The sequence below is a fragment of the Mesoplodon bidens genome (genome assembly GCF_964165515.1).
Source record: "Mesoplodon bidens genome assembly, chromosome: 12".
Lineage (NCBI taxonomy): Eukaryota > Metazoa > Chordata > Mammalia > Artiodactyla > Ziphiidae > Mesoplodon > Mesoplodon bidens.
The window spans coordinates 61,024,417-61,038,495 of record NC_138168.1 but is presented as its reverse complement, the minus strand read 5'-3'; the positions used below and the strand labels follow the sequence as shown (position 1 = coordinate 61,038,495).

At 37.2% G+C, this 14,079-nt stretch overlaps 1 protein-coding gene across 1 annotated transcript in view; it reads right to left on the bottom strand.

Moving 5' to 3' along the window:
- Positions 1–14,079, bottom strand: part of LAMA2 (laminin subunit alpha 2) — a 611,700-nt gene that overhangs the window by 109,788 nt on the left and 487,833 nt on the right. Inside the window, exons 35-37 of the mRNA XM_081251375.1 lie at positions 9,681–9,792; positions 5,041–5,203; positions 3,516–3,726 (exon numbers count right to left, since the gene is read on the bottom strand). Of these exons, the coding sequence (XP_081107501.1) occupies positions 3,516–3,726; positions 5,041–5,203; positions 9,681–9,792 (486 nt within the window). The remainder of the gene's footprint in view (positions 1–3,515; positions 3,727–5,040; positions 5,204–9,680; positions 9,793–14,079) is intronic.

The window sequence follows — 14,079 nt, the reverse complement described above, 5'->3', positions numbered from 1 at the left end:
CTTTCTTCCAACTCCTTCCTGTTCAAGGTCATAATGGTAAATTTGGGGACAGACTGCTCAAAACACGTTACTTTGCTTAACTAAATTGCTCATCTTCTCTTTGCCCCTCAGCCCACAGTTTCCTCTGCCTTTTCTCCATTGCTGGAAATGGCATTCTAACCCTGTCCCGTTCTAGAAAGTAGCATTCAAAGCCTTCTGTGATCTGGCTCCAAAGGCCCATTTTCAGAGCCATCTTCTGCTACAGACTTATGTAGCTTATGAACAAGTGTCACTGCTCTATTCGACATTTCCTAAGATCATACCTTCAGAGTTCTGTGTTTCTGCTCATGCTGCTCCATCATTTCTATCAGCTTCTGTGATGTCATCATTTTGGTGTTTGATTCTCCCAGCCCATATTAATCACAGTGTTACATATAATGAAAGGTTAAAATGCCTGAATTTTCAGGAAATCGTAAGTTCTCTGAGGCCAGAAATCATTCCTATGCAGCCCCTAACACCCTGGTTACCAATAGCATCTTGATAATGGTAGGTGTCTAACAGACATCTGCATATTATTCCTGCCTGCTTTCCTAGCCTTATATCACACTATTTTCCAATACAAAACCAATCCTCCAGTTTACATGAACCACTCAGAAAGTCCCCAAAATATAATTTTAATCCATGACTACAATATTTCAATTGCTTCTGATAGATTTCAGGATAAAACCAAATTCCTCAGCTTCGTTCTCAGAATGCAGTTCTCTTATAACTCAAGGTCTGGACCCTCTCTGTCTTTGTTGGCTTTCTATCCCCTCACTAGTTCACAGGCAGTCTTTATTCCAATACTATCAAATCACTGACATTTCTCCAAAATGTCTGTATGTTTGCATGTTTTTGTCCCTATTTCTGGAATGTTCTTCCTCTTCTACTTTGACTCATTAGAGCTCATCCTTCAGGACTTAGCATATGTGTCAAGTCCTCTATGAAGCCCTTCCTAAATCCAGGGGTGATTCCGATGCCCTTCCTTTGCCTACCTGCATGATAACTCCTGTAGTGTACAGACTAGTTTACTTGTGTGAGCCTCCCACTAAATACAAGTCACCTGAAGTCATCAGAGGTGGTGTTTTATTTTTTATATCAATATCAGTGTCTTTAAAGCTTAAGGCTGCATCTGAATCATGGGTAGGATTTTTAAAACACAGGTTGTTGGGCTCCACTCCCAGTTTCTGAGTTGATAGGCTTGGGGGGGAACCTGAGAATTTGCATTATTAACAAGTGTCTAGGTGATGCTAATGCTGCTGTTCCAAGGACCACACCATGAGGACCAGTGTTTGATGTACTCAGTTTGTGTTTAGTACATTTCCTGAACTTAGTAGGGGTTTGATAAATGTTTTTAATAATAAACATTACATGCTTACTTCCTTAAATTAAAAAAAAATGTGTTGGGTCTTAATTATATCACCTTTTTGTGGGCACAGGCTCAATGGAGTCATTTATTTAAAGCACAACTAATTACTCAATCAAATGGATACAACATATCAGTTCTTTTAAAATCTATATGTACATCAGATTAACCCAGGGGATGTTTTAGAATATGGACCCTGGACCACACCACAGACCAGCTACCTCAGATTCTGGGTGCGAGCCCAGGGGATGCATCTCTTTAGCAAACTCTAAACAGGTGATGCTTTATTGACCAGTCTAGCATCAACCTTGGCAATCAACCTTAATCAGCCTTGGCAAGCAACCTTAAATAAGCTCTGCCTTATTCATATTAATTTAGTCCGTTTATCTATTTATTCTAGTAAGTTTTAAACAAGCCATTAGTTAAGCATCACGTGTAAAATGAAAATACAAGAAGGACAACTTACACTTCAACACTGACTACATAAGCTCCAGGCTTCTCTAGGGGTACCCAAGAATGATGGCTCTTGGTTTTAAACATCACTAAAATGAAGGAATAGCTAAAAGCACCACTTATTGTGCCACTACAACTCTTCTTGAAATACTTCCCAGATGCTTACTATACTTTCCACACAGGTAGTTTTAATTTCTTAAACTGTTGCCATAAAATGGAGTGGTGCACCTCCGGGTAAGTTACACCACTGGTGTGTCACCGAGCAAGATGAATCATGCGGGAGCCTGTGATATGAAGGCAGCCTAGCATCCTGCCTAACAAGACAGTGCTTTTTCTTTAATATTGCCAGCATGTCAGTAGATTCCAAATTGGTTAAGATTAGATACATCCATGAGTCTTCTCAGTCCTCTATCAAAATGACAAGGCTAAGTCCCAGGAGAGGGATCCAGAAAACAATTCTTTCAAAAAATTAATTCATCCTTTTACTTCTTAATCCAAAGGAGAATGGAAAGAAATGAATGGATTAAAAAATCCAGATTCTTTTTAGTCAACTGTCATTCCATGAACAGTTTTGAGAGCATAATATATGCCAGAGAGTGTTCAGTTATAGCTCCAGGTAAAATTTTATGTTAGAAGAGATAAAGGTCTGCCACTGTTTTCAGATCTGTTGGGGTCAAATACTTTGAAAAGAACAAAAGTAAGTTTGTTTCTGGTGAGGAAGTTTTGTGTTTTGTTTTTTTTTAAATGCTAAATACAGGTTTGTGCCATCATATGTGCTGAATTCACTGTAGGGAAAAGTGATCAGTTTTCCATGTTAAATATTAAGAAAAAAATGAGAGAGAGAGAGAGGGAGAGGAAGGAAGGAGAGAAGAAAAGAGGGGAAGTAGGAAGGAAGGGAGAAAGGAAGGAATGGATGGAAGGATCTGTTTTAGTTCTAGCTTCATTAGCACTCTAAAAAAGGCAGAAGCTGCCTATCATTTCTTGAGGAGAGAACTATCTCTTGTCTGAGAAAAAGGGGACAAAAATAACTCAGACTTGATCTGCTCATGTTAGTCTGTTGTAAAATATCATTTTCATAGAACATGTTGCAAAGAAGAAGAGAACCAAAATTTTCCCAGGCTCTGGTCTCTCAGTGAGCTGTTTCTTCTGTGCCCCAATTCCATTAGAAAATCCTTAGCACTTCTGTGATTTATGGCAGCCAGATGTCTAAACCATGGTTTGTGGATCAGGTTGGGTGGACTGTACAATCATATGGTATTAGTATTTGAAGAAACTCTAGATATGCCCCAGTATGATGCACTCATTGTATAGTTGAGAGACTGATGCTTTGAGACTTTGACTTGCTCACACTAGTACTTCCAGTTAGTGGTACAGTTGTCGTTAAGACCAAGGACCCCTGACTCCCAGTAAAGATCTCATTCCACTGTACCATTCTGCCCTTAAAAATCTTAAATAGTTTAAATTATCTAAATTTTATTTGATTATATGGGCAATGATCATTCATTAAAAAACAAAAAGAAGGATCATTCCCTGTTCTGCTTCTTAGAAGTCTCCTTTCAGAGTTGTCACACTTGACTTCATGCGTGTGCATCAACTTGCATCAACTTGACTTACTCCGCCATGGTCAAACTCCCACCCCGTGCTCCCAGATTCAGATGAAAGAGCCTCTAAGACTCACCTCCAAAGCAGTCATGTTTTTCTGGTTTTCTGCAGATAAGAGATTAGCTTCTTTGATTTTATCTGTGGCTTCTCTCAACAGGTCCCAAGCATCATCAACCTTGCTTTTGTAGTCTGCCAGTTTCTCCCGGAGATCCTTCTCCATTTCTTCATTTTTTCCTCGGGATTCTCCAAACAGCTTCTTCACTTTCTTCAGAAGGCCTTCTGCAGCTCTATAAACACCCCAGCCCAATAAGAGACAATAAGCCCTTGCCACTGCCTCAGGGTTTATTGGTATTAAACAGTGTTACAAAGAAATGCTAACATTAAAAGTATGGAAAAATTAAAAACAATATTTAAGGCAGATTGACTGTGTGCTAAACCTAGTTGAAAACTGCTAGCTGAAAAGTGGCAAGAGCATTTATAATTAAAACTAAAGAAGAAAAAAATCCACACATTTAAAATTGATTAATAATATAACATTTTCATTTGGAAAGGATCTCATGTTATTCTCATAATCTGGCTGATGAAATCAGTTTTATGATTTATTTCACACACCAAAAATAAAATCTACCTGATTAACCATGAGATATTTTCTCTGTTACTTTGAATATAAGATATGAATATTGATATGTTTGGTTAGAAACTGTGAATATCGCGCCATGCTGTTGACATGCTAGTATGATATAATTTTGACCTACTTTTCTTTTCCTTTGAACTGAGTGTTCTGGGAGTTTCCCGGATTCAACTTAATGGTTTTCCTAAGGTGATAATATCTGAGCCCTTTAAGGAAGGCTAAATATTTGAAGAACAGTAGTTCTCAAACTAAAAGGCATCATAATTCCCTGAAGAACTTGTCAAAACAGATTGCTGGGCCCCATCCCAAAAGTTTCTGATTCAGTAGGTCCAGGGTGGGGTTTGATAATTTGTATTTCTAACAAGTTCTTAGGTGTTGCTAATGTTGCTGATTTAGTATATACTATTTGATTATTAATAACACCATCACTTTGAAGTTAGCTGACTATGAATGTAAAAATGTATTTTTTTATTGAGTGTTTGGTCACAGGAATTCATTGGCATTAGTAAAATCACTATCATTAGTCACAACCTCAAATTCCCAAACTTTACTTCATAGTATTAGGCATGTATTAATTGACAATTCTTCTATTCAGTATTTCCTAAGATGACAAAATGTATAGGATGGCCTGTTAAATTCATAACTGTATTTACCCAAAGATATTTTTATTAAAACAAAAACAATTAATAGTTCTAAAGGCCCTAATAATGGAAATTAATAAAGCAAGACCATTAGCCTAATTGCAGACGGGAGAGCACCAAAAAAAGATCATTTACTTGATTATTTATATATAGGTATAAACATGCCTTGGATCCGTTTTAGAGCAAGACAAATTATACCTAAGTAGATGAAAAATAAATAAAGAACAAAGTATCTCCTACTGATATGTGAAGGAAAATTTAGAAATCTCTAAACAACAATTTGGAAAGCTCAGTTTATCAAATGAAAAAGTAATAGAGCTTCTACTCACACCAACTCATCTTCAGCAACTTCCTTTTGTGTGTCTAGATTTTTCCTCCTCAGTTCTGTCATCATCTTATCAACTTCATTCTGAAGCTCTTGCAAATTTCTCTCAAAGGCCTTGTCTTGAATTCCTAGAGTTTCATTTAGTTTTACAGCTTTTTCATTTACAGCTGCAGGGGGTAAAACAAATTTTGCAAATTAGTAAACTAAATGCCAAATGCAAAAATGGCACCCAGCATCTGCTCTTCCCCACCATCTCCAAGAGAAATGTTGTTTGTCATGGGTGTTCCTGCTGGGAAACAGAGAGGCAGTTGCTATAACAATCCATAATGAACAAGGGAATGTGACATATTTCTTCACATTATATTGCTTTTAGGGGGAAACAGTAATTAGAACACAGTGTTTCTACCCCAAAAGGAAGAAATAAAGTAAACAAATAGGTCAAACCATCTTCAGGCAAGTGGTAAAAAATGAGACGTAGCATAACACTTGGAAGCTGAAAATGCAAGGTCTGCATTGCTGACAAGACACAATCTTATTCAATTTTAAAACCCTGAGTATAGAAACACTATCAGTGATGAGATCTCTCAAAAGGAACCTGCCCTTGTACTTCCACACAGTTCTGTGTTGATCTGTGTAAAGGAATGAGGAAAGGAGCCCCTATCTATGGACAGGCATTATGCGTTAGGGCTCACAGATACCCTCCAGCAATAACAGCCATCCTAAGAGTCTGTGTTTATTATGCACTAAATATTATGCTCTTTGGAATCTTAGGATTCTCCAGGCGCTTAAAGTATTCTACAAATGATATCTATTCTGCCAAGAATCTGTTTTATAAGTTGGTGTTCTGGGCAAGATTTCATTTGAAAAAAGAATTCTATGTCAAATAATAGTTCAAAAAATTGGTGAACTGAAACATGTACACAGTTCTACCTTAGTTTTAGACCAACTTTTCCTGAAGTGTGTTCTATGGAGCATTAATTTAGCAAGATGAGGAGAGGTGTTTTTCTGAACTCTTTTGTCTTCTGAACACTATTTCTATTATATAATATTACCTATGAAAATCCTCAGAATAAAGGCTATGGGTTGGCCAAGAGACATTTTCTACCATTCAAAGCTGTATCCTAAGACCTCTTTAAGACCTAAAGAATTTTCAAAACTCATTTCTATTCTTGGAGAAACTTTTCTGATTAACACTGGTGGGAGCTGTTCTAAGGGTCGTATGAACAGAGCTCCTGAAAAAAACGCACATAATTAGGCAAAGTAGACCAGCCATGGGGATGTGATATGGTGGGTTAGTACAGTGGTTCTGAAATGTGGTCCCCAAATTAGCAACATCAGATCACCTGGGAACTTGCTAGAAATGTATATTCTCAGGTCCCATCACAGATCTATTGAGTCAAAAAGTCTGGGGTGTGGACCAGCAATTTGTGTTTTTAACAAACCCTCCAGGATCTTCTGATGCACCTAGAGTTTGAGATCTTGGGTTAGTAGAAGAAACTGAGTTTCAATCTCTAATTCTACCCTTTCCAAAATGCATCTTTCTAATTCTTTTTTAATGATAAATGTCTTTGGTTAGAAAATTGCTGCAGTCAACCTGTTATTTCTGATAACCATAGTTTAATCTGCAGAACAATCTAAATCAGGTCTTTTAAAGAACAAATATGGCTATTCTTAGCCCTGTGGTAGAAATTATTGCTCGGGTGCTATTCTTAGAAGTAGGTGAGGGTGCCTACTTTCTGGCTGACTACTTCATAGTCATCCGTTGACACATGCCAAAGAACCTTCTTAAGATTCCACCACTATGATTAGTAAGATATCACCTAGGCCATGTCATTCTTGTTAAGGAAACATGGTAACCATGGACTATTGATTGGAAAGCTCCTTGGTTCAGCAGACTATGGGGAAGCCATGCTAGAATGTTGATGATTAAATGTAAGAAGGTTTTTACTTTTTAGCTTTCAAGAAAGGTAGTAGTAGATTTGGCTCTACTGATGATACAGCCCCATCCTTTGGTCTGAGTGCATGCCTATCTGTACAGTTGATTTTAACCAATTATAGCATGTAAGTAACCAATGACATCATTTGTCTTCACATTTTCTTTTAAATGAAAGGGATAAGCCCCACTTTCCAACTTGACAAAGCTGTATGTTTTTTCATTATTAAATGAATACATAAATGAACTTTGCTTAAAGACGTTTTTGGAAATTTGATGGAATTTAGGTCCTGGGCCTAGGTGGTATTGAGAAAGGAAGGAATGTGAGATGCAACCTCACTATTTCTTTTGTGGTCTAATCTCACAGCTAAATTTCCACAGAGCAGAATTTGGTGGGAAAAGAATGATGGAGTGAGAAAAGGAAAAGATGGATTGTATCATTTCTTTAAAATTAAAGCAATATGTAAGCAACCAGAAGAAATTATTAGGGTACACAAAAACTGCCTTAGCAAAATGATGCTATATTAAGAAAGCAGCATTATTTTAATAGAAGAGGTCTGATTGCTCCTTTGGTTCTATACATGGAATTTGGAACTTCTCTGAGTACTTTTAAACTAAAGATAAATGTGTTATGTAGTCTATTATTCCAAGATATACTCTATCACTACAGTATGTTTTCAACAGTTTAAAAATACTTGCGGGCTTCCCTGGTGGCGCAGTGGTTGAGAGCCCACCTGCTGATGCAGAGGACATGGGTTCGTGCCCTGGTCCGGGAAGATCCCACATGCCGTGGAGCGGCTGGGCCCGTGAGCCATGGCCGCTGAGCCTGCACGTCTGGAGCCTGTGCTCCGCAACGGGAGAGGCCACAACAGTGAGAGGCCCGCGTACCGCAAAAAAAAAAAAAAAAAAAAAATCCCGTAGACATCCAAGCCTCGTTATATATATATAAACCCTTTACTATTTAACTCTGGCATATTCAAATTTGAATTTTCATGAAATTTTAATAGTTAGATTAATTCTGTCAAAGTTCTTTTACAAAGAGCTGTGGTTACCATTTTTGTTATCATTTACGTTAGTACCTGGTGGAAGAAGAGAGTAGTGTTCATATTGTCCTCGGGTATAGGATCACAGTTATTCACATGGCACTTCACATGAATTAGAAAAATGTGCCCCATTTGGACAGACACAGCCAGACCACCTGACTGATGCACAATGTAGGAAATGGGAGACACATTTGATGACATAACCCCTTTCTTTGATTGATAGATTGTGGATGGTGAGCCAAGCCTGGGTTAAATATCATCTCCACTCTGCCCCCTGCTGGTGCCTTTGTGGCACACACAAAGATGTAGATAAAGTAGGCAGTGCTGGTACTGGAGTCTATCGGAAACGTGTATTAGGATTTATTATGTAGCAACGTTTGATTGAAATGATCAAGATTAGTTCCTAGGATAGGCTGCTGGGTGTTAGTGTTTGAGACTGAGTTGGAAGGAAAAGGAAAGTCCCTGGAGTACTGACTAATGTCTTCAGGAATCCAGGTAGAGTGAATCTGCTCTATCTGCAATGGGATTTTTTTGGTGGGAGGAAGGGAGGGTAGACACTTTCAAATAACATTACTGGAAAATAAAAACAGGGAAAGGACAACAACTTCATCTAGCAGAGGAGAAACCACAATGAGTTAACTGAGATTTTTTTGGTAGGAGTAACTTCTGTTTCGGATCCTAACATGTCTTGCCTGAGATTATGACTCAGATTAAAACTCTGTTTCTTGCTGTGGGGAATCTTTGGGAGTTTCTCTCTCTTCTTGGCCAGTGATTCCTGAGACTGACCTGTCAGGATATGCCTTGAAGGTTCTCACGTCCTGATTTATTTGGCTGTATTAGAAAGCAAAGTATCTAAAATGTATAACATTATAGAGCAATAAAAATGTTTTATTTTTAAAGCAAAAACATTTTTTCCTATTTTCTCAACATGCATGCATGTTTATTATATATTAGTAGATATTTAAGAACTAATGTTTGTTGTTTTGTTTTTTGAGGGTTTTTTTTTTTTCCTTTTTGCATTATCTGTTTTCTCTGAGTTTCTTAATCTGGGCTTTTGTCTAAAAATGGCTTCCACTTTGATTCTCAAATCAGATTGGTAGATGCCAAGAACTAACTCCTTGAGAATTGTGGACTAAATGCAGTAGAGCTTCTGGTAAGGTAGCACATCCAAATCCCAAGCAACAGATGTTCATTAAAAACTGGTACCAAGTGTTTAAAAGCCATTTTGAGAAATTAAAGTGCTGCTTTAAGGTACTGAGCAGAACGATAAAGTTAACTTTTTTTTAAAAATCAAGGATCTTTTAAATAGTTCTGAATACAAAAACAGCACCATAGCAGAGGATAAGTTGCCCATTAACTAATTTAATCATATTTGATCACAATAGCCATTCCTCAAGGATCAGAGCATTCATAAAGGAATGCATTCAATTTACTGCTATTTTGTACTCATAATTCCTAATTCACTGACTTCTGTCACAAATTTAACACTGTAGGCTGTAGATTCTCAGTTGATAATGCCCTTGAATATCTTGATCAAAAAACTTTTTAAAAATTCAACCCTCAAATTTAAAAATGTCATCTCTTACTAGAGAAATTCCAGTCCTGTGCAGTCCTTTTTTTCTTTTCCTGTTAGGAGAAATAATGATTAAATTGTGACTTTTCTAATACCTTCTGCCTGCTGGGCCAGGTCCTTAATGAATTCTCCTAAAGAGTTTGCTCTCGTGTTGGTCCTCTCTGCATCCTGTCCAGTTTGCTCGCCATCTGCTGTCACTTTGGTAGCCTAATGAACCAAATTTGGGAAAAGCGTAATTAATAGAGATGATGAAGCTACAGCTAGATAAGCTCTCACCGGCTGCATTTTCTTTCAAATATTAGTTTGAGCCAAAGGAAATTGATGAATTATTGATCAGATGTACTGGAAATGATGCCCGTGCTCAAATATACAATTAAACTTTATTACGTCTTCCATTAAATGGAAATCAGAGAACTGTATTTGGTCTTTTTAAAACCCTCATTGTACGCAATGGCATAGTAGAAGCCATAAAGCAGAGTTATTTTTGAAATATTTTTAAGGTACTTTGCCAAAAGTCGTTAATGGATTCTTCAGCCTGCACATGTTGCAGTTTTGTCCATATTTTATTTACTGAAAAAGTGTGGAGTGTAGCAATGATCTCTAGAAAGAGGCACAGACAACCTGTCTCAATCAGCTTGATCCTATAGATTCGGTTTAGATCAATACATTAATTAAAGAAACAAAGAAAGGGAATGCCTAGCTACTAAGTAGTAAATGCTTGTTCTATAACACTGTAAAGATCTAGTAAAATGTTAAAGAAGAATAAATGTTAACTTTCCCCATACGACATCACCAAAAAAGATTCCAGTAATCACAGGACCATATATTACTGTCAACAGAATAGAACAGAACTCTACAACAGCCCCACCTCCCAAAGAACATCCTCATATTGTTTCACCCTTATTCACACTGAAAATATCATTTGACACAATGGAATCCATTTAATGTGTTCATAGTTAAGATATACCATATGTAATCAAATGGCATGTGTAACATTACAAGTTTCAGATACTACAAGGCTTAGAGCACCTTGTAATAGGTTTATACTTCATTTTTTAATGTGTATGCATATGCTAATAAATATGACTTCCTTTTCTAAAAAATAGGGATAATCTAACTACAGAAAATGAATCAAAGAATCGCAAACTGCCTCAATACAATTTAAATAAAGATTCAAGCTGGCAGAGTATTAATACTCCACAATCTCGTACCAGAGTGCTTGCATTTTAGACATGCCCAGAGAATCTAAATTGTTTTATACATAAATGGATTTTAAATAGAACTTAAGATTGAACTAAATGTCTGGCCAGCACAGAACATGGTTTCTCAACCTTCAAATGTTATCACCACAAATAAAAGAATGAAAGGGAAAGAATCCATGGGAGTTTAAAAAATTCCTCTTTATAGTTTCAGTATATATACAAAATGATTTGGCATGTGTTAATCAATATATTAGAATGCTCTGGATTAACTCTTCCAAAACATTAATATTGGAATTATTTTCACTTTTAAATTCGAGGTCCAGTTGGGTCAAGAAACTCTACACATAAACACCACACAAATGTATGCTCACATAATTTTTTAAATGTTGCTTTTGAATTACTAAGGTCAGCTGCTTAAGATGCTGGTCATCTAAACTGCTTTAGATGTTTGTCTAGTCTGGATTTACTGTGCTCTATAATATCTCTACTATTTTCACATATCACAGAATACTATAAGGGATTTGATCTACATTATTATAATCTTTTAATATACCACCAGCACTAGTATCACTTACTATACAGAAAATATACATTATAATTTGAAGTAACATTTATTTCTTGCTTCATCAGTATCTTATTTACATTACTAAAAGGTAATAATTCCCATAAATCTCATACCATCGAGCTTTCCAACTCTTGTATGCTCAAAGCATCTAATTTCTTGAAAATAAATGTATACTGATACACTCTCCTTTTAAAATTCTGGATGGTCAAGATAATATTCATTGCCTTGACTTCTACTTATCAAATTAATTTATACAAAAATGTGTAAGAGTCATTGTTAACACACTCAGTACCAATAACATGAGTACTCCAATATTAAGATGTGAAGAATTCTAAATGACCCATGGTAAGAAATAAGTCAAAAATGTTATAATTAAGACCCTATGCAATCAGCTTCCCTGGCTTTCTTTTATATGTAATATGCCAATCTCTTCCCTTCTTAGGGTCTTCTCATATTCCATTGTCTTTGCCTGGAATGAGCTTCTGCTCAACGCTTTAGTGGCTGGATCCTTGTCATCCATCAGCTTTCAGTTTAATAAGTATCTCTTCTTGGTGTGGCCATCCTCAGGGCACCTATCTAAGTTTCACGGCTTCCTGCAGAAGAATATTTCCTTCATAGCTCCATGCATTTTAGAATTACTATTTACGTGTTGGCATACCTATGTAATGGCTACCTGACTAAAAAGTAAGCTCTAAGAGGACAAAAACTTGGTCTGTTTGCTCAGCACTTTATATCCAGCCTCTAGTATGATATCTCACTTACAGCAAATATTGAATGAATGTTGTTAAATATATGACTAAACAATTTCCTAACGAATCTTGTCAACATTATTGCCATTCTTACTGCCTACCTTTCCAGAAAAAGCTTTGTTCATACTATTGCTCCCTAACTCCTTTCCAATTATCCAAAATAAATCCAGCTCCCAAGATGATTCGCTTCCAACTTCACCTTCTCTGTGAAGGCATCCCCAATGATTTTGACCCATATGCTCCCTTCTTAGATTTTCAAAAACAACTATCATTACCACTATTCATGACTGTTGTGGATAATTATTTTTTTAGGTGTTTCATCATATCTGTTGAATCGCAATCCTTGGGGGCTAGGGTTATGTCTTATCTCTTTTTTATTCCTCCGAGTGCCAGGCACAGTGCCTGGCAAACTGTAGGGGGTCAAGGATGTTGGGTGATTGACTGATGTAATAATAATCAAACAAACTATTCCTTTGAAGTTCTAAAGTCTGTTGGAGAAAGAAAAATCTCTTTCCATATGCCTTTCTGATACCATTCAAACTGGCCATATGCCTGGTGTTTTTCTTACCAGTGAATGTGGATGGCTGGGCATTTTTTTCTGGACATTTTTCACAGCCTTATAGGAAGCTGCTGCTGAAGGGCTACAGCTGAGTGCTTAGGAGGAGAGCCAGGCCTGAGTGCCTCTGGTCCCAACCACGCTGCATTCTAGTCACTGGCCTTCTGGTAATTCAAAACTAGCCTGAGATTGCACACCAAATACCACGCTGGTGGAGGTGAGTGGAGGTAGGGGCCGGGGGCGGGCAGAAATCTTTATGGCCAGCACAGTACTTACTAAGGGAGACGATATCCTTCCTTCTGCACAGACAAAAAGAGCTTCTTCTCTTGGCTGCACTCCGTGAGATTCCTGGACTAAAAGGCATTGACTTATGATATTAGCCCTCTAAGAGGTAGGTTACACAGTCAGTCTCTGCTGTACCGCAGATTGATATGTGTGTTCAGAGGGCTGACAATACTCTTGTGTTTCGTTTACCTGCCTTTAGAGATACATAGAGGGCATGATCCCTATTTTCACACTGGTGAGGATGAAGGTATGAAGGGGTTAAGTGACTTATCTGAACTCACACATATAGGAAATAGGGGACAAGACACACATTTTCTGTCTCACAGCCTTGTATGCTGTCTGTATTAAACATTAACTTATGTTTGGCTAACATTCAGGAGGACTGGGAAGATACTTGAAAAAGTTAAGCATTCTGGGTGGGAGGAGGGACACAGCTCCAGCTTTTATGTATTTTAAGTGCATAAGCTTTAGGTTTTAGTAAACATATTTAAAAATCCATATCAGAATATCATAGAGATACATTAAAAAAAATCATGTTCCTGGTGGTCCAGTGGTTAAGACTCTGCCTTCCAATGCAGGGGGCGCAGGTTTGATCCCTGGTTGGGGAATTAGGATCCCACATGCTGTGTGGTGCAGTAAAAAAAAAAAAAAATCCTGTATCATTACACAGTAATGAAGTTGAAGAGTCACCTTGGCAAAACCACCCAGGAGAGACTCCATAAAGGAAGGCAATTACAAATACACTATCACCTATGGGGAGTGGTGATAGATTGTAAAAAGTGAAATTTACAAAAATCAGTTTCATCCAGGATAGGTTACTGATAATGTTACAGATGAAGGCTAAACAGTACATGATAGGAGCTGTCTGCCTGATTCAGTTTGGCTCTTCTTGTATTTTATTAAATTGCTATCCCCATCCCTTAGTCAGCTTCCTTCTGACCCACTATTATCTTGTCCTTTGAGTATTTGACAAATGTCTTCTCATTTATCCTAATATGTTGTACAATCTTCCTTTCATTCTCTATCTTAGATTTTCTTACTTTTACTTTCTCTTACCTCTGTTCTACATATTTCCAGTGTTCCTTTGTAAATGATAGCTCACACACTGCTTTGCATGTATCTCTCTTACCTTTGATT